At 36.9% G+C, this 21,389-nt stretch overlaps 1 protein-coding gene across 3 annotated transcripts in view; it reads left to right on the top strand.

The window, feature by feature from the left end:
• Positions 1-21,389, top strand: part of TOGARAM1 (TOG array regulator of axonemal microtubules 1) — an 80,348-nt gene that overhangs the window by 51,476 nt on the left and 7,483 nt on the right. For 2 of the 3 annotated variants that reach the window (XM_032344110.1, XM_032344109.1), the window contains 7 exons: positions 1,738-1,891; positions 6,351-6,456; positions 7,086-7,321; positions 7,912-8,070; positions 11,788-11,914; positions 13,303-13,421; positions 20,589-20,778. In XM_032344110.1, coding sequence (XP_032200001.1) covers positions 1,738-1,891; positions 6,351-6,456; positions 7,086-7,321; positions 7,912-8,070; positions 11,788-11,914; positions 13,303-13,421; positions 20,589-20,778 — 1,091 coding nt within the window. Of the gene's footprint in view, positions 1-1,737; positions 1,892-6,350; positions 6,457-7,085; positions 7,322-7,911; positions 8,071-8,261; positions 8,383-11,787; positions 11,915-13,302; positions 13,422-20,588; positions 20,779-21,389 lie in introns of those variants that run through there. The other variant, XM_032344111.1, reaches the window with a different exon arrangement.

A 21,389-nucleotide genomic window follows, 5' to 3' on the forward strand; every position in this document is an offset into this window, starting at 1 on the left:
TTTTTAAAAATATCTTGTGGGTGCCTGGGTGGGGCTCTCAGTTAAGGGTCTGTCTTCAGCTCAGGTCATGATCTCAGGGCCTTGGAATTGAGCCCCAACTCAGGCTCTCTCCTCAGCAGGGAGTCGGCCTCACCCTTTTACTCTCTCTCCCCTACCCCAAAGTAAATAAATAAATTAATCTTTAAAAAAAAAAAAAAAAACTCTTAAACATAATATAACTAATGCATCCTTACCCATTTTAAAAAAGCCAGTGTAGGGTCACTTGGGTGGCTTAGTTGATTAAGTGTTTCTACTCTTTATTTTGGCTCAGGCCCTGATCTCAGGACCTGCATTGGGCTCTGTGCTGAATTTGAGATTCTTTCCCTTTCCTTCTCGCTGCCACCAACCCACCCACCCCCCTCCCCAAGCTTTTGTGCACATGTCCACTGTCTCTCAACTAAATACATAAATAAAAATCTTTTTAAGAATACAAATACACATTTTATTTGATCTTTTTGATTCTTTTCCTTTCTAATACTTCCACTGCAGGTATCTTGTATTATTCAGTGTCCCCAGGGCATTACCCTGAGCACTCTATGATGATTTGTTTTCCTGACATCAGGGCAATGCCTTACATCCTGGAAAATGTTAGGTAATGATTATGGAAAAAATATTGTTCTTATTACCACACATGGTCCTTAGGATTGTAATAGACCATTAATTCTAGTGGGTAGCAGAAAATTTGTATTTTGGAATTCAGCTGGAATTCTTTATACAGGGAGTCCTGGGTAGCTCAGTAGGTTAAGTATCTCATGTGGTTTCAGCTCAGGTCATGATCTCTGTGTCCTGAGATTCAGCCCCCAGGCTTGCTCCACACTCAACACTGAGTTTGCTTGTGTCTCTCTCTCTACTCCTCCCCCAGCATGTGCTTTTGTGCGTGCATTCTCTCCATCTAGAAGAAGTAAAATCTTTTTTTTGAAAAGAATTATTTATTATGAAGCTTCATTTTCAGTTGTCATTTGTATAGTAAAACAGGCATATATCCACATTTTTTTTTAAAGATTTTATTTATTTATTTGACAGAGAGAGATCACAAGCAGGCAGAGAGGCAGGCAGAGAGAGAGAGGAGGAAGCAGGCTCCCTGCTGAGCAGAGAGCCCGATGCAGGCCTCAATCCCAGGATCCTGGGATCATGACCTGAGCCGAAGGCAGCGGCTTAACCCACTGAGCCACCCAGGCGCCCCTCCACGTGTTTTTATAAAATGGGATCATATACTTCTTACTGATTTTTAGGTTTTTTAAATTTTTCTTAAAGATTTTATTTATTTATATGAGAGAGAGACAGTGAGAGAGAGCATGAGTGAGGAGAAGGGCAGAGAGAGAAGCAGACTCCCTGTGGAGCTGGGAGCCCGATGCGGGACTCGATCCTGGGATTCCGAGATCATGACCTGAGCCAAAGGCAGTTGTCCAACCAACTGAGCCACCCAGACGTCCCTGATTTTTAGCTTCTTAAAGCTCGACTTTATTATATGACTCATGACTGAAAAACCACTTATATATTTATATTTGATATAATTAAGTAATTTTGTATATAAAAAAATAAAGTTTTAAATAGCTTTGGTATCCAGGTATTAGAAATTTTATTGAAGTCTAAACTGATAATGCTAGTTTCCATAAGAAATACTCACAGAATCTGTAGTCAGAATATCATTTGTATCAGAGTTCTCTAATGCTTTATTTAATGTTCTTTTTATTTTAGGTGAAGCTTCTCCTGGAGGCATTCCACAGTATAAAGAAAGGATGTCATCTGTCACCCATAGTCCTGAAATAATGGATACATCGGAACTACGGCCATTTTCCAAACCAGAAATAGCACTGACAGAAGCTCTTAGGCTTTTAGCTGACGAGGATTGGTAAGTTCACCATCCTTACTTTAAAACTAAGCTGAGGGGGCACCTGGGTGGCTCAGTGGGTTGAGCCACTGCCTTCGGCTGGGGTCGTGATCTCAGGGTCCTGGGATCAAGCCCCACATTGGGCTCTCTGCTCAGCGGGGAGCCTGCCTCTCTGCCTACTTGTGATCTCTCTCTCTGTCAAATAAATAAATAAAATATTTAAAAAATAAATAAATAAAATAAAACTAAGCTGAGTTCCAGAAGTTTCCTAAAAAATTTTTATTAAAAACTTTGAAACATTGCCTATTAAAATAGTCACAGAAATAATTATTATACTTCTTAGTCTGAGTTTTTTTTCAGCTTACTAATGTAACTGAATTCCTGTCCTAATAGCACTGTTTACTACCAGTTATAACTTATATGTAAAGATAGAGTTTAGCTTTATTATGGATTACATAAACCTTTTGGTACTAAAATACAAATCTCACCTTTTCCCCAAGTGTTTCTCTGTGAAATCCATCCTATAACAATCCTGAAAATACTTATCTATTACCAGCATAGCTGCAGCAGCCACGTAGCCCAGCCCACCTGGAGCATATACTGGCTGTACTTGTTCCATTTCCTTCCCTACTCCTTCAGTATCTCTCTCCATTCCCATCCTCCATATCCTCAGTTTTACTTCTACTAGACCATATTCATCAATATTAAAATGTGCTATAATATCCCTGTTTTTTAAAAAAACCTCCCTAAACTGCACATCTTCATATTTCTTTTATTCCCCTTTTTTAGCCAGGTCCTTGAAAAGGCTGACTCATTGTCTACTTTTTCACCTCATATTCTCTTCTCAGCCTTTAATTGGCTCTCAATCCTCCCTGCCGTGACAACCACATCACTAAAACCATGAAAGTTGTCATCTTGCTGAATCTACATTGGTTATTTTTAGTGGTCATCTTACCCTTTCAGCAACATTTGACACAGTCGACACTCCCTTCTTTCTGATTTTACCATTGAAAAATCAAGAGTTTCTTGGTTATTTTCTTGTTTTAGTATGTTCTTACTCCTTTTTTTTATTTGACTTCAAAATGCTCCATTCTTGAGGCATTCTCAACCTACATTTATTCCATAGATCCAGGCTGGCAATCATTTTCTGTAAAGAGCCAGATAGTAAATATTTTAGGCTTTGCAGGCCAAATATCTTTATCACAACTCCTCCACTTTGCAGTTGTCATGTAAAAGCAGCTTAGTATGAAACAAACATGTATAGCTATATTCCAATAAACTTTACTTATAAAAAATTCTGATGGGTCCAGATTTAGTCTGTGAATCATAGTTTGCCAACCCCTTTTCTAAATGATTACGTTCAGCTGAATGTATGTCTTGATTCCGGGTATTTTCTTGACCTCTAAAAACTTAAAATCCATCTGCCTGTTTGACATTTTCACTTTGATGCTTACTGACATTTTAAATTTAATATACCAAAAACAGAACTCTGATTCCTACTTCCTGCCAGCGTGGGTTAACAGGCACAAGATTTGCCTATACATCTGAAAGAACTAAAGAAATCATACAAAATATATGAAACAGTCGTTTTCAAAATATTCCTCACTAGGCAGTGTAAATTAGTGATACTTGAAAGACAGGAAACAAATAAGGTGAACTCTGTAATTGCCCTGACTTAACTTTCTGCACAGTTTCCAGGTTATAGCTCAAAGAAGAGAATTCTATGTAAATACCAGCAGAGATGGAAATGGAGCTGGGTGTTTGGGGATGCCAGGATAACTAGAGTTTGCAAGGCAGAGTGTCAGAGAGGATGGAGCTTCACAAAGAACTCTGGAGACCTTCAGAGAATTCTTCTCAAATGTTTAGCTGAATACTAGTCAGGCCATAAATGTAAATAAATTACCTGAAGCCAGAGCTAGAATGAAATTACAGGAAACAATCCCTGAATACTTTTTTTTCCCATCAGCACAGTGGAAAACCTCATAATTCACAGGCCATCAAGTATAAAACTCAGAAGAGTTTTGCTTCCATAGTGTGGAAAAAATAAACCTTAGGCTAAGGACTGATTTGGCCCAGCCAACAAAGCATAAAAGCAAAGGCCTAAAAGGATCACACTTATCAAATAACCTAACTCTATCCCAGAGCAAAGGTCAAAAATAATTTTGGAATACAGAAATATCTCAGATAAGATGAATAATGACTGACATCCAATAAAAATTACCAGGCATGCAAAGCAGCAGGGAAATACAATCCATAATGGGAAGCAAAAAAGGTAACTATTGAAACTAATCCAAAATGATACAGAATAAATAGAATTAGTAGATAAGGGCATTATAGCTATAGTTATAATTCTATTCCATGTGTTGAAGAAACTAGAAGAAAGACATGAACAGAGAATCAGCTGTAGGAGGACCTGCAAACCTTTTGCTATATAATGTAACAAGAGTGGGGGAAATAATAACCCCTTACATTCACACTAAAAGGGAGGGTATTATCGGGTGGTATATACCACGGTACAGGAATCATGGGTGCCATCTTAGAATTTTGTATTTCACATTAGAAATAAAAAGGGCCATTCTATAATGATAATGATAAAAAGATTAATTTATCAGGTGATCCTGATTTTATTTATCATATAACAGCACTTCAGAATACATTAAACAGAAACTGGTAGAACTGCAAGAAGAAATAAATAAATCCACAATTATAGTTGGAACTTCAACAACCATCTCTCATTAATTAATAGAACTAGAAGAAAGAAAATCAATGAGGATATAGAAGGCTTGAATGACATGATTGACCTAATTGGCATTTATAGAATAATCCACCTAAAATAACAGAATTTACATTATTTTCGAGTCCATAAGGAACATTTACCAAGAAAAATATTTTGGAACATAGAATAAGTAATTTAAAAGGATTCGGATTGTACAAATTTTGTTCTCTGACTATAGTGGAATTAAATTAGAAGTTAAGAACCGATACCTGGAAAATCTCTAAATGTCTTGAAACTAGCACTCTTAGAAGCAACCCATGGATCTAAGAAAGTAAATCAGAACATGGGATTCCTCCCATAAAACCCTCCAGTGGCCCTTAGAAAACCAGGGGGGGAAATTAACTTTTTCATAGCTTACAAAGTCCTTCATTTTCTGTCCCTCGCCTCTTTCTGTACCTTCATCCCCTACCAGGGGGGATGCTGTGCCTTGTTTGTCCACTCTAGCCACCTGGCCTATTTCCTGAACACCCAAGCTCATTTATGTTTCAAGACCTTTGTACTTAACTTGTTAAACATTCTTCCAGCGACTTCTTTCTCACTTCATGCAGGTATTTGTCAAATGTCATCTCCTCAGAAAAGCCCTCTTTCAGGATTTTAACTAAAATAGTGTTCTTTTCCTCATCTTCTTATACTGCTTTATTTTTAATATTGCTACCTGACCTTACATTTTAACTCTGCTTTTAGCAATTTGATTTTGATATTTCATGTTGTACTTTTATTGTTTTATCCTGTTTGGGGTTTGTTTTTAGATCTTTGTGGTTTGGGGTTTGTTTTTAGATCTGAGAGTTTATTGTTTTGGCATCAAATTCCGGAAAAAAATTTTAGCTACTTTTTCTTAATTTCTTTTCCTGCCTCCCCTCTCTCTTGACTGTACTGTTATTTGTATATATAGAATTGGATCATTTCTGCATTTAAATTAATTGTAAACTGTTTGATGTTTATTCAAAAAATGAGAATTTTGAACCAGACAGCTATTTAAATAGGTTTCCTTTTGTTGCCTTGGATTCTTGGGTTTTTTCGTATCTCTGAGTTTTCCATAATTCATTCAAGGAATGCTTAAAAAATGACTGCCATCAATATTACCTAAGGAAATGTTACAATATTACTAAGGAAACTCATTTTGGCTTACATTTTTCAAAACTGTAAGATGAAAATCATCAATTTAGAAATGTTATATCTAAATCTCACTTGAATCCCACTCTCTTGTTAGTATCCACCTACCCTTCAGCTGGCTCATTAGGTCAGCTAATGAAAGAAAAATACAAATTACAGAACTATCTGTACTGGTGTTCTGTTACTTGGATTATATACTTTCCAATAAGGTAGTTTCTTTTCTCCTTCCATTTTTGTTTTATTGCTTCCCTTACCTTTTGTTTGCCATTCCTTTTCCTCTGTTTTCAGTAAAGAATATGTCATTCTTATCACTAGGGAGGAAATATTCCTTTTTATTTACAAAACATGAACTTAGTATGACTGTCATTAGTGATTTTAGCTCTTAAAAGATCTTTTGCATCATGAAAGAGAACTATTGGAGCAAATAAAACTTTACATATTTTTTTAATTTGAAATTCCTAAGTGAATGGAAAAATAAGCAAGATCTCCTCATTGGCAGTATTTCATGCACACAAATTAAGACATCTGAGATTCTGTTCCAGTTGAGACCCATTTAATAAGTGATTTGCCATTTCTTTCTTTTTCCTATAGGGAGAAGAAAATTGAAGGACTGAATTTTATTAGGTGCTTAGCTGCTTTTCATTCTGAAATATTGAACACAAAGCTGCATGAAACAAATTTTGCAGTAGTTCAAGAGGTAAACTTATTTTCCAGCTGAGTTAAGGATTGTTTGGATAACAAAGAATACATATGCCACATTTATTTATTTAAAAAATACCTCTGTACTAGGGGCATCTGGGTGGCTCAGTTAGTTGAGAGTCCAGCTCCTGATTTCGGCTTGGGTCATGATCTCAGAGTTGTGAGACTGAGGCCCACATGGGGCTCCATACTGAGGGATGAGCTTGATTAAGATTCTCTTTCTCTCTTTCTTTCTGCCCCTCCCCACCTCTTTGTTCTCTCTCTGGGGGGGGGGGGGGGCGGGAAGAAAGAATAGTCTATACTAAGTGATTAAAGTAGGCTTATATGTAGTTATAAGTAGATCCTGTTTGGGCTTCTGGCTAGCTCAGTCGGGAGATCATCCAACTCTTGATCTCAGGGTCATGAGTTCGAGCCCCAGGTTGAGGATGGATTTTACTTAAAAAAAAAAAAAGTAGCTCATACCTTACTTTTAAACTTTAAAAAATTTTTCATTAATGTTAATTTTTAGGACGTAAGATAGTATGTATTAAAGCATGTTACTTTAATAGTAAGTTTGGTTTCAAAGTCATTATTACTGATTTTCTTTCAGAATATCAGCAAAATGTACATTTTGGAAATTTTTTTTAGGTAAAAAATTTACGGTCTGGAGTTTCTCGTGCTGCTGTGGTCTGTTTAAGTGATCTTTTCACTTACCTGAAAAAGAACATGGATCAAGAACTGGATACCACAGTAAAAGTTTTGTTGCACAAAGCTGGAGAATCAAATACATTTATAAGAGAAGATGTTGACAAAGCATTGAGAGCTATGGTCAGTAATGTAACACCTGCACGTGCAATTGTTTCTCTTATCAATGGAGGACAAAGGTAATATTCAAAATAATCTTGATATGTCCTTAAACTAAAAATGCAGGGGTACCTGGCTGGCTTAGTCGTTAAGCATCTGCCTTCGGGCTGTCTCAGGCCCTGCATCAGGCTCCCTGCTCAGTGGGAAGCCTGCTTCTCCCTCTCCTACTCCCACTGCTTGTATTCCCTTTCTCACTGTCTTTCTCTCTCTGCCAAAGGAATGAATAAAATCTTAAAAAAAAAAAAAACCTAAAAATGCAGTTGTTTGCAGTCTGGGATATAAGAAAAACACGAGCAAACTTCAGTATTATTTCAGTCAAAAAACAAATAAATCCTATGTGATAAACCTCATATTAGGTACAGAGCATATAAGGAATAATAATACTATTATTCTAATAATTTTACTTCTATTCATAGATCTGGAACTAAATAAATGTCAGTGATTATGAGTTTTGTTTTTAACTTTTTGAGAATGGATAACTAATATAATTCTAGCTTTCAGGGATGATTGTTGAGGGTTAAGAGTAGTTTAATCATTTAACTTTAAAGGTATATCTTTGGTAAATAGTTCATACATCAAATTTGTTTCAATTGATCATGTTTTCTTGTAGTCATTTACACATTGCAGTAAGAAGATGTACAGCCCAGCATTTAACAGATGTGGTGGAACTTATGGAACCAGAGCGTATTTTATCTGGAACAAAGGATATGGCTGACCGCATATTACCAGCTGCTGCTAAGTTTGCTCAGGATAGTTCACAAGAAACCAGGTGAATAGATGCTAATGATATTTGCTGAATCTGTTAAGATAAGGGCTTAAAAGTAGGCAGGTTAAAAAAGAATAAACATTTTTTCTAAATGGAAAAGTGGGGTCCCCAGGGTTTGGTGCTGGGGGTGGACTTATTTAACCAATTTGTAAATGATCTTGAGGGAGTGCACAGTGAATTCTCCAAATTTACAGATGACACTACATACTTCTGGGTAGTGAGATGCCATGTTACAGGGATGAACTGCATGAAAATGGCACAAGACTATATGAGTTCAGAAAAGTGGCAGAAGAACTTCATTGTGGGCAAATGTAAGGTAATGCATTTAGGGGAAATGATGTATTTTCCAAGCAATCAGGTGAACTCAAGGATATATGTGCACATGAAACACAGGAAGCGAAATTGTTAACATATTGTCTCCTGAATCATGAGATAGCTGCACTTAGAAAATCCCATAAATTTCTGATTGTTGTACTTGTAAAACAGTTCTGTGAAGGTTAAGAACAGTCAGAGAAAAATGACAAAATAATTAAGATGTAGATGGTACCTTACTGTATTGGTAACATGGAGTTTTTTTTTTTACGTTAATTCTGTGCCTAGTGTGGGGCTCAAACTCACAAACCCAAGAGCAAGAGTCACATGCTGCTCTAACTGACCCAGGTGGGTGTCCCTCATTCTACTGGTCGCAGAAATTTTGGATATAGTCAGGAGTCTAGGTTCAATTCTTAATGCCAAACATCTTTTGCCCTTAAACAAATTACTTTTGTCTATTAACCTAGCTTTCCTCGTTTGTAAAATTAGGAAGGTGGGACTAAGGTGATGGTAATGTCCCATACAAAACCTAAAAATTTATGGCAGTTAAATATGAAGCTAGATTAAAAGTGGGAGGGACAGTCCTGAGTTCATAGAGACTAAAGTAAAGAAGGATATAAAATTATTAATGTTTAAAGACAAAGATATCTGTAACTTTAGGTAACTGGAGTTAGTCTTATGGAAATCATTATATCAGAAACTAATATTGAAAGTTAATGTATTCACTTTCTAATGCTGTGTAACAAATTACCACAAACCTAGTGGTTTAAGGCAGGACAGACTTTTTTAGATTATTGTTCTTTAAGTTAGAAGTCTTACATGGCTCAACTGCTTTCTCTGCTTGGGGTCTCCCAGGGTTGAAATCAAGATGATAATAATGCTGAGCTCTTTATCTAGAGGTTCTATAGAAGAATCTGCTTCCAAATTATTTTGGTTGTTGGCCAAATTCAGTTCCTTGTAGTTATAGGACTTAGGTCTCTGTTTTTTTGCTGGTTGTCAGCCAGGGTCCTCTCTCAGCTCCTTAAGCTCACCCAAATTCGCTCTTGTGCAGCCCCCTCCATCTTTAAGCCAGCAACAGTATGTTGAATCCCCCTTGTGCTTAGAAGGTTTCTGATTTTCTCTTCTGCTACCAGCCATAGAAAGCTCTCTGCTTTTAAGGATGAGTATGATTAGGGTCGCCTGGGTGGCTCAGTGGGTTAAGCCGCTGCCTTCAGCTCAGGTCATGATCTCAGGGTCCTGGGATCAAGTCCCGCATCGGGCTCTCTGCTCAGCAGGGAGCCTGCTTCCTCCTTTCTCTCTGCCTGCCTCTCTGCCTACTTGTGATCTCTCTCTGTCAAATAAATAAATAAAATCTTTAAAAAAAAAAAAAAAGATGAGTATGATTAGATTAGGTCTACCCAGAAAATCTCTGTATCCTAGAGTCAACTCTGCCATATAATATAACATAGCATAACATAATCCTGGAAGTTATATCTCATATTTACAAATTGCAGGTATTAAAGCAGGACATCTTTGGGGAGCCATTTTGGAAGTTATGTATACCACAGTAAAGTTCAAAACAATTTAGGAGGCTTTGGATCATAATAAACTAGTTAGGACAAAAAAAGATTTGCAGTGGTGGTTCTGTGTACATCTTAACCTTTGCTTAATGACATGGTAATTCTTCTAATCCATTTTGTCATTTCTTGATTTCTTTTTTTTTTTTTTTCATTTCTTGATTCCTTATTTGAAGTTTTAAAATTATAAAATGGGGGACGCCTGGGTGGCTCAGTTGGTTGGACGACTGCCTTCGGCTCAGGTCAGATCCCGGAGTCCTGGGATCGAGTCCCGCATCGGGCTCCCAGCTCCATGGGGAGTCTGCTTCTCCCTTTGATTTCTCCTCGCTCATGCTCTCTCTCACTACCTCTCTCTCAATAAATAAATAAAAATCTTTAAAAAAAAAATTATAAAATGGTTAACAGCTTTCAGTTTTACTATTTCTCACATTTAGTGTCCTATTGCTTGTTTGCTTGTTTTAGCCATTCTCATATCATTAGGGCCTGTGATGGACCTACAGCCCTTAATGTTCTGGGCTAAAAGTTATAATCATCTTTGAAACTGTAACTGACTATGAACTACTTATCAAGGTGTAACCTTATTTTGATTCTGAGAAAAGAAGAGTAATTTTCTGATACTACCTCTTTCTATAATTTTGTTAAAATCCGAAGGGGCCTGGTTGATACCTGAGATCATTCTGTACTCTCTCCCCTGCCCCCCAAGACTTACCTTCTCTTGTTCTTCCTAGTCCACATATTCCAAGTTGTAGGAGAAAGCATAATTATAATTGATTTTAGGGCCATGCTTCTTTGAAGAATAATAATATGGTATAATTATAAGGTACTCTATGAACCCTCTATCCTTATTTGAAGTTTTAAAATTATAAATGGGGGACGCCTGGGTGGCTCAGTTGTTGGACGACTGCCTTCGCTCAGGTCAGATCCCGGAGTCCTGTAACTGACTATCTTCAATATCTTCAATACCCATTTTTATGATATCTGTGGTTCTGCTATCAGAATGATATCTTGGCTTAAGGTTTTATCCTAAAAAGAATTATTTCTTTTAAAAAGAATTAATTTTGAACTTATATACTACCATTAAAAAAAAATGTAATTTGGAGAGCATTACACATTCATTATATATCATCCATGATTTTCAACTGACTTTGGGTATGTTTTAGGTAGCAGAGAATAGGTTTTTGAAGAATGTGAACCAGGTAAGTTTTGGCAGGGGGAAAAAAAGAGCGAGGGCAAGAAATATAGGAAATACAAAACCTAGGGAAGGTTGACTTAGGTCAGAACACCTCTCAGCAGCAACCTCTTGCCCAGTGAGCAAGGAGCCCAGGATAAAGAGAGACTTCTCCTAACTCAAGTTCTGCCAAATACCAGCCTTGATATGGACCCAAGGGTATCTGAAAAACAAAACTCAAACATTTGGTTCTCCAAAAAGAGATTTGAAGATTTGAAGCTATGTCTTTTTTTAAAGTGAGGGCAAGGAGAATGCTATACTCCAATTCAGATAGTATAACTACATTTCAGTGACTTGTTTAAAATAGGAATGACAGGGGCGCCTGGGTGGCCTAGTGGGTTAAAGCCTCTGTCTTCGGCTCAGGTCATGATCCCAGGGTCCTGGGATCGAGCCCCACACTGGGCTCTCTGCTCAGCAGGGAGCCTGTATCTCTCTCTCCCTCTGCCTGCCTCTCTGCCTACTTGTGATCTGTCAAATAAATAAATAAAATCTTTAAAAAAAAAAAAAAAGGAATGACAATCTTGATATTGACAGTTTTTTTTTTCTATTGAAAAAAAATATTGCATCTAAGGATAGAAACTGAGTTTGTTAAGGTATATATAATTATTTGTATATTTCTCATAGGTACTATGGTCGAAAGATGCTTTTCCTAATGATGTGTCATCCCAACTTTGATAAAATGCTTGAAAAGTATATCCCATCCAAAGATTTGCCATATATTAAGGAATCTGTTAAGAGCTTACGGCAAAAGGTATGTAGAAAAAGTTTAATTTGTAAACATCTTTAAAAGCAAGGTACCAGGAAACTAAAGGTAGAAGTCATTGCCTCTTTGATTATTTCTCTGTTAATTCAGAATATAGCTACAGTAGCGTTTCAACAACTGCAGTTGTACAAGTTGCAGTAGATATTCATAGTGTCAGTAAGAGTTTATTGAACAGAAGCTTGATATTTGGTAGAATATAATGAGGTTTATTGGAGTTACAAGACTTGGATTTGATTCAAGACTTGGGTTTGAGAATTAGCCAACTAAATAGTGTTAGGTACATCACTTAATTTCTTTAACCTGAGTTTTTTGTTATTATAGGGTAAGGTTAGTGATGTTCGTCATGCTTGGTCCCTGCTTTATTTACCTTGCCTATTCCACTGTTAGAGTTCCTATCACACTGCAAAACATTGATTGGGAGGTCTTTGAGGGGAAGCCCCATGTCTTATTTAATCCTGAGAGATAATGGGGATTCAGACATGTCTGAAATAAGTGATTAAGGAAATAGTAAAATAAAATGCGGAAAGTGTCTTATAAAAAATAATCCACTTACATCTTTTTTAAAAATATATGTTTAATAATGTAGAATTTTTCTATGGTAATTTATGTTACTCCTCACTGCTAATCTTGGTTAAAGGATTCGTTTATGAAAGGACAGTTTTATACATTTTAGAGCATTTTTTTCTGCTTATTCTTTTTTTAAGATTTTATTTGTCAGAGAGAGAGAGCGAGCAAGCACATGCAGGGGGAATGGCAGGCAAAGGGAGAAGCAGGCTCTCTGCTGAGCAAGGAGCATGATGCAGGACTTGATCCCAGGACCCTGGGATCACGATCCAAGCCGAAGACAGATGCTTAACAGACTGCGCCACCCAGCCGTCCCTTTTTCTGCTCATTGATCTTAAAGATTAATTCATATAGAAATAATCAAAATGACCATGCAAAGAATTATCTTTCTGAACTGAGCAGGTTGTATTTGAGAGTCATTTCAAGTACAAGTATTTTTAAATAGTTCTTATCTAAGTGCTTATTCTTACCCTAGTTTTGCATAGGAATTCATTATTTATGTAATGTGTTCATATTTTCTCTATAGATTTTAAGGTTTAAGAAGCATAGTTATAAAATATAGCATATTAATTCTTAAAAATTTAAACAGTTTTACTTGGCCAATATCATTTCCTATTTTGATCATATATTTGGTTAATTTACTACTAATTAGAAGTATTTTATGTATTTAAAGCATCAGCATAGCTGATTATTAAGATGTGTTCACTTATTAAAAGATCAGTAATGATCTTTTAATTTTACATGGTATAAATTATTTCACTTAACAGGTTTTAAGACTTGTATTACACTACCTTTCTTTATATTACTTAAAGGGCTTAGGAGAGATACCACTAGATACTCCTTCAGCAAAAGGAAGACGATCTCATACTGGCACTGTTGGAAATGCAAGGTCATCATCTGTTTCTAGAGATGCTTTCGATTCAGCTGAAAGGTAGGATCATTTGATAGTCCACATCATTAGAGAAATTACTCCCTAGAGATAGTAGTCTCATTTGGATGTTTTTATGAACTGTCCCAGGGGTATTTGTCAAAACTTAATGGAGTTTTAAAAGTTGGTAAGTACTTAGAAAGTGTGAGGTAATTGTATTTAATAAGGCAGTTATATATTCATAGCAACTGGCTTTGATGTGCACTAAACGTTATTAAAACTTCATTGTTGTTGAACTTGTCAATATTAGGCCTGTGTTGGACAACTCTGATTAATTTTGTTTTCATTTATATCCTTACTTTTCCCCCTTGATTATAAAAGTAATATATAATTATGGTTTGTGAAAAAAAAAAAACAACTTTAGGAAATCCAAACATTAAAAGAATTAACTAATCACTCATACTAGCATCAACCAGAAAAAGACTACTCTTAAATTTATTAGAAATATAATTATGCATATAATTATGTAACCTGCTTACACTATTTAACATGTAATAGATTGATTATATAATTTTTAAAAATATATATATTTTTAGGGGGGTCTGGGTAGCTCAGTTGGTTAAGCGTCTGCCTTCTGCTCAGGTCATGATCCCAGGGTTCTGGGATCAAGCCCCGCTTAGGGCTTCTCTCTTTCCGTCTGCCCGCTGCTTGCCCTGCTTGTGCTCTCTCTCTCTGCAAATAAATAAATGAATATCTTAAAAAAAAAAAAGTGTTTGAATTTCATTCTTTTACATATTATTGTCGTTTTTCCAATTCTGATAGTGAAGACACCATCTTTTTCTGTGGGATATTCTTTCCTGCTTTGTCAAAGATTAGTTGACCCATATAGTTGTGGGTTCATTTCTGGTCTGTTATGTTCCACTGATCTGTCAGTTTTTGTGCAGTACCATACTGTTTTGATCACTACAACTTTGTAATATAATATGAAGTCCAGAATCATGATGCTTCCAGCTTTGCTTTTCTTTTTCAAGGTTGCTTTGGCTATTCAGGGTCTTCTGTGGTTCCATACAAATTGTAGAGTTGTTCTAGCTCTGTGATAAATGCTGTTGGTATTTTGATAGGATTTGCATTAAATGTGTAAAGTGCTTTGGGTTGTATGGAATGTTAACAATCTTAGTTCTTCTAATCCATGAGTATGGGAATGCTTTCCATTTCTTTGTGTCATCTTTAATTTCTTTATTAGGTGTTTTATAGATTTTAGAGTATAGATCTTTTACCTCTTTGGTTAGGTTTATTCCTAGATATCTCATGGGTTTGGGTACAATTATAAATAGGATTGTTTTCTTTTCTTTTTTTTTTTTAAGACTTTATTTATTTATTTGACAGAGATCTCAAGTAGGCAGAGAGGCAGGCAGAGAGAGAGGAGGAAGCAGGCTCTCTGCTGAGCTGAGAGCCTGATGTGTGGCTGGATCCCAAGACCCTGAGATCCTGACCTGAGCCAAAGGCAGAGGCTTTAACCCACTGAGCCACCCAGACCCCCCAGGATTGTTTTCTTAATTTCTCTTTCTGCTGTGCATTATTGGTATATAGAAATGCAACAGATTTCTGTATGTTGATTTTGTATCTTGCATCTTTACTGAATTCATCTTCTTGTGGATTTTTTTGGGTTTTCCATATAAAGTATCATGTCATCTGCAAATAGTGAAAGTCTGACTTCTTCCTTGCTGATTTTTTGTTGTTGTCATCCTTTAAGATTTTTATTAATTTACTTATTTGATAGAGTGAGAGACAGCGAGAGCGGGAACACAAGCAGGGGGAATGGGAGATGGAGAAGTAGACTTTCCAGCCGAGCAGGGAGCCTGATGTGGGGGCTCAATCCCAGGATCCTGGGATCATGACCTGAGCTGAAGGGAGACGCTTAATGACTGAGCCACCCAGGTGCCCCTTCCTTGCTGATTTGGATCCCTTTTTTGTTGTTGTTGTTGTTGTCTGATTGCTGAGGCTAGGATTTCCAGTACCAAGCTAAGTAACAGTAGTGAGAGTTGGGTATCCCTGTCCTTGTTCCTGACCATGGAGGAAAAAGCTCTCATCCCCTTGAGGATGATTTTAGCTGTGGGTTCTTCATGTATGGCCTTTGTTATGATGAGGTACCTTCCTATAAGCCTACTTTCTTGAGGGTTTTTATCATAAATGGATGCTGTACTTTGTCAAATGCCTTTTCTGCATCTATTGAAAGGATCATATGGTTTTTATCCTTTATTCTATTAATATCATGTTGATTGATTTGTGAATATTGAATCATCCTTGCAGCCTAGGAATAAATCCCACTTGATCATGGTGAATGATTCTTTTAATGTACTGTTGGTTTCAATTTGCTAGTATTTTGTTGAAAAATTTCACATCCGTGTTCATGAGAAATATTGACGTATAGTTCTCTTTTTTTTTTTTTTTGATTAATTTTTTATTTTTTATAAACATATATTTTTATCCCCAGGGGTACAGGTCTGTGAATCACCAGGTTTATACACTTCACAGCACTCACCAAAGCACATACCCTCCCCCAATGTCCATAATCCCACCCCCTTCTCCCAAACCCCCACCCCCCAGCAACCCTCAGTTTGTTTTGTGAGATTAAGAGTCACTTATGGTTTGTCTCCCTCCCAATCCCATCTTGTTTCATTTATTCTTCTCCTACCCACTTAAGCCCCCATGTTGCATCACCACTTCCTCATATCAGGGAGATCATATGATAGTTGTCTTTCTCTGCTTGACTTATTTCGCTAAGCATGATAGTATAGTTCTCTTATTTTACTGGAGATTTTGTCTGGTTTTGGAATCAAGATAATGCTGGTCTCATAATTAATTTGGAAGTTTTTCTTCCTTTTCTATTTTATGAAACAGTTTGAGAAGAATAGGTATTCAGTCTTCTTTAAATGTTCAGTAGAACTCCCTTGTGAAGCCATTTGGCCCAGAACTTTTGTATCTTGAGGGATTTTTGATTACTGATCCAATTTCCTTGCTGGTTATGGGTCTGTTCAAATTTTCTATTTCTTCCTGTGTCAGTTTTGGTAGTTTAAATGTTTCTAGGAATGCGTCCATTTCTTATAGATTGCTTAAATTGTTGGCATATAATAGTCTCTTTTAATTGTTTGTGTTTCTGGGGTACCTGGGTGGCTCAGTGGGCTAAGCCTCTGCCTTCAGCTCAGGTCATGATCTCAGGGTCCTGGGATTGAGCCCCGCATTGGCTCTGTTCAGTGGGGAATCTGCTTCTCCCTCTCCCTCTACCCTTCCACCCTGCTTATGCTTGCGCTCTCTCTCTCAAATAAATAAAATGTATTTTTTTTAAATAGCATTTTGTATTTCTTTGGTGTTGGTTGTGATCTATCCTCTTTCATTCATTATTTTATTTATTTGGATCCTTTTTTTGATAAGTCTGGCTAGGGGGTTATCAATTTTACTAATTTTTTTCTGAGAACCACTGCCGCCTTTCATTGATAAGTTCTGTTGTTCCCTTTTTAGTTTCTATGTCATTTATTTCTGCTCTAGTCTTTATTATTTGCCTTCTGCTAGCTTTTGGCTTTGTTGTTCTTTTTGTGGCTCCTTTATGTATAAGATTAGATTGTTTATTTGAGATTCTTCTTGCTTCTTGAGGCAGGCCTATATACTTCCTCCTTATGACCTCTTTTGCTGCATCCAGAAGGTTTTGGACCATTGTATTTTCATTTTCCTTTGTTTGCATGTATTTTTCTTATTTCTTCTTTGATTTCCTGGTGACTCATTCATTGTTTAGTAGCATGTTGTTTAATCTCCATGTATTTGTGCTCTTTCCAAATTTTTTCTTTTGGGTGACTTCAAGTTTCATAGCACTATGGTAGGAAAATATGCATGGTATGATCTAAATCTACTTATACTTGTTTGGGCCTGATTTATGACCGAGTATGTGATCTATTTTGGAGAATGTCCCATGTGTACTTAAATGTATATCCTGCTTTAGGATGAAATGTTGTGAATATATGTCTTAAGTCATTCTGGTCCAGTGTGGCATTCAAAGCCATTGTTTCCTTGTTTATTTTCTGTTTAGATGATTTATTCATTGTTGTAAGTGGGATGTTAAAGTCTCCTACTATTATTGTATTATTATCAATGAGTTCCTTTATATTTTTTATTGTTTTATATGTTTGGGTACTCGCTATGTGTGGGGCATAAATATTTACAGTTGTTAGATCTTTTTGGATAGCTCCCTTCATTATGATACAGTGCCCTTCTTCATCTCTTGTTACAGTCTTCAGTTGAAAATCTAGCTTGTTTGACATAAGTACTGCTACTCCAGCTTTCTTTTGATGTCCATTGGCATTATAAATGTTTCTCTGTCCCCTTACTTTCAATCTGCAGGTGTCTTTATGTCTAAAATGACCCTTTTGTCCTGCCTTCTTTTGAACTGATTGATTGAGGGGTGTGTGTGTATATGTGGTGTGTATGTCTATTTTCTGTCATACACCCTAAGGTATATTCATTGTTACTTTGCTATTAAATCCATTTTGTTTAAATAACAGAAAAGCCATCTTTAAACACAAATTGCAGTAATTAGGTGGCTTCTCGAGGTATTCTTTTTACTCTTTTCATTTATTCACCTTTTATGTATCATACACTTCTCAGTTTAAATATAAATTTAATCTTCTATTTTTCCCATTGTGTAGAATTAATCATTTCACAAATTAACCTCAGATCAATTTATTTAAGCAAATTAAAAATAATGAATAAATACATCTAATTAAGATCTGTGTTCTGGCTCACCATTCTATATCTGCTTTTAGGATGATTCTGAGTAATTCTTTAATCAGTGCTCTTAATACAACCTCAGTGCCATTTTTAATACTTGTAATTAGAGAGATGGTAACTGGCAACACATACTGTTGTCCTTATGACCTGTCAATTTGGTGGTGCATGGGTGGCTCAGTTGGTTAAGCATGTGCCTTTGGCTCAGGTCATGATCTCAAGGTCTTGGGATCGAGCCCCACATGGGGTTCCCTGCTCAGCAGGGAACCTACTTCTCCCTCTCCCTCTGCCTCTCCCTTCTGCTTGTGTTCTCTGTCTCTCTCTCAAATACATAAATGAAAATCTTAAAAAAAAAAAAAAGATCTGTTAATTTGCATGACACCTTAGTTTCAGAGGGATCATTCATCTGCTACATTGCATCACCCCTTTATAGCATTAAAAAAGAATGGGGCACCTGGGTGGCTCAGTGGGTTAAAGCCTCTGCCTTCGGCTCAGGTCGTGATCCCAGGGTCCTGGGATCGAGCCCCACATCGGGCTCTCTGCTCCGCAGGGAGCCTGCTTCCTCCTCTCTCTCTGCCTGCCTCTCTGCCTACCTGTGATTTCTGTCTGTTAAATAAATAAAATCTTTAAAAAAAGATTTAAAAAATATTAAAAAAAAAAAGATGCTAGTAATAGTAAATCATTGAAATAGTAAGTCCTGCTAGTGTCAAGATTCTAGTTTTCTCATGCAAATTCACATGGATATTTTGAGTTAATACAGCAGATCTGAGAATTCTGTTTTTCAGAAGTCAAACTGACAAGATGAGCCCTTGGTTGGCATCTGGGAACTAGGATTTAAGGAAGATTACCACTGTTCCTTAACTGATAAGAGTAGTTTACTGGGGACGCCTGGGTGGCTCAGTTGGTTGAGCGGCTGCCTTCGGCTCGGGTCATGATCCCAGCGTCCTGGGATCGAGTCCCACATCGGGCTCCTTGCTTGGCGGGGAGCCTGCTTCTTCCCTCTGCCTCTGTCTGCCTGTGCTTGCTCTTGCTTCTCTCTCTATGACAAATAAATAAATAAATAAAATCTAAAAAAAAAAAAAAAAAAGAGAGTAGTTTACTGTACCACAATTGTTTGGGCAAACAATGTGGTTTATGCTAAAGACCTGCTTTCCTTCTGGCAGCCTAGAAGTTTAGCATATCCTAGACGGAGGACAAATCATGCCAACTCCCAGTAAAAACCCTGAGCATTGAGGGGTGCCTGGGTGGCTCAGTTGGTTAAGTGTCTGACTTTTGCTTCTGTCTCAGGTCAGGATCTCATGATTGTGGATCGAGCCCCACGTAAGGCTCTGCACTCAGTGTGGAATCTGCTTCAGAGTCTCTCTCCCTCTCCCTACTGCCTGCTCTCTCTCTCTCTCTCTCAAATGAATAAATAAAATACTTAAAAAAAAATAGGGGCACCTGGGTGGCTCAGTGGGTTAAAGCCTCTGCCTTTGGCTCATGATCCCAGGGTTTAGGAATCGAGCTCTGCTCAGCAGGGAGCTTGCTTCCTCCTCTCTCTCTCTCTCTCTGCCTGCCTCTCTGCCTACTTGTGATCTCTGTCTGTCAAATAAATAAATAAAATCTTTAAAAAAAATTAAAAAAAATTAAGCCTGAGCATTGAGTCTCTAATAAGGTTCATTGGTAGACAACATTTCACATGTGTTGTCATGAATTATTACTGGAGTAATTAAATTTGTTACTGTGTTAGGGCAACTGGGTGGCTGCCGTTGGGTGTCATCCCAGGGTCCTGGGATACAGCCCTTCATTGGGCTCCCTGCTCAGAAGGAAGCCTGCTTCTCTCTCTCCCACTCCCTCTGCTTATGTTCCCTCTCTCTCTATGTCTCTCTCTGTGAAATAAAATCTTAAAAAAAAAGAAACTGTCCTATGTGAACTGGGAAAGGAGTCTTGGAAGCTTGTATCTAGTTTTGGCAATACTTTGACACCTGCACTTTTTCCCTTTGCTGATTTTGCTTTTGTCTACTTCTGTAATAAATCTTAGCTCTGAGTAAAACTATGTGCTAAATCCTGTGAGTCCTCCTAGCAAATCAACAATCTCAGGGGAGATTTTAATTTTTTTTAGAAGATTTTATTTATTTATTTGATAGAGATCACAAGTAGGCAGAGAGGCAGGCAGAGAGAGAGAGAGAGGAAGGGAAGCAGGCTCCCTGTTGAGCAGAGAGTACAATCCAGGGCTCCATCCCAGGACTCTGGGATCATGACCTGCGGTGAAGACAGAGGCTTTAACCCACTGAGCCACCCAGGCGCCCCTCTCAGGGGAGATTTTAGGCACCGCCCCCCCGCGCCTATGCAGGTATTATGGCGATCACTTTGAGAATTTTTGAAAAATAAATGTGTAATAAGAACTATTTATTATGTTTGTGTTTCTTATAGGAAATTAATAATGAAATTAAATTTACCTTTCTTTGACTTTAGAGAAGTAACTGAAATTCGTGACATCACCAGAAAATCAATTCCCCGTAATTCCTTAGAAAGTGCTGAATACATTAAAGTCATAACCAGTTTATTAAATGCAAAAGACTTCCGTGATCGCATTAATGGGATTAAGCAGCTTTTATCAGATACTGAAAACAATCAAGAGCTTGTTGTTGGAAACATTGTGAAGGTAATGAACTGTCAAAATTAATTTTCATTTTCAATATGTAGCTAACAGCTCATTAGTATAAGAAATTACCCTAAATCTTACACCTTACATATATTATTTTAAAATGTTAAACTTAGTGAAAAGTATGGATTGCTTAGATTGTGCTCTGTTAAAAGCATTCGAGAACAAAATAATTTGGAAAAAATAGAAAAATAGCTGCTTATTTGTCTGAATTCTCCCAGAATTCAGTAACTTCTTTGGTATTTTGGTAACTTCTTTGATTTTGGTAACTTCTCTGAAGCTCTGTATTCTCAGAGCCTGTGGAACCTGACATTCAGTGAATATATGTTCAGCAAATCAATAAATATTTTAAGAACTGGGGCATTTAAGAGCTCTGATGCTACTTAAAAATAGATATTAAAATTTTTATATGTAGATTACAAATCTTGTATATACTAATTTACATACCAACCCTTAGGAAGATAACAAGCAATAGAAAAAGAGATAGTAACAAATTGAGCATAGATGATTTATGCTTCTTCAGAGTTCAGTTAATTACTAAATTCCATTTTAAATTTGTATTTATGGGCATTAAACTTGGCCAATATACCATAACTACCCTTAATTCCAGT

Source organism: Mustela erminea, chromosome 5, assembly GCF_009829155.1.
Source record: "Mustela erminea isolate mMusErm1 chromosome 5, mMusErm1.Pri, whole genome shotgun sequence".
Lineage (NCBI taxonomy): Eukaryota > Metazoa > Chordata > Mammalia > Carnivora > Mustelidae > Mustela > Mustela erminea.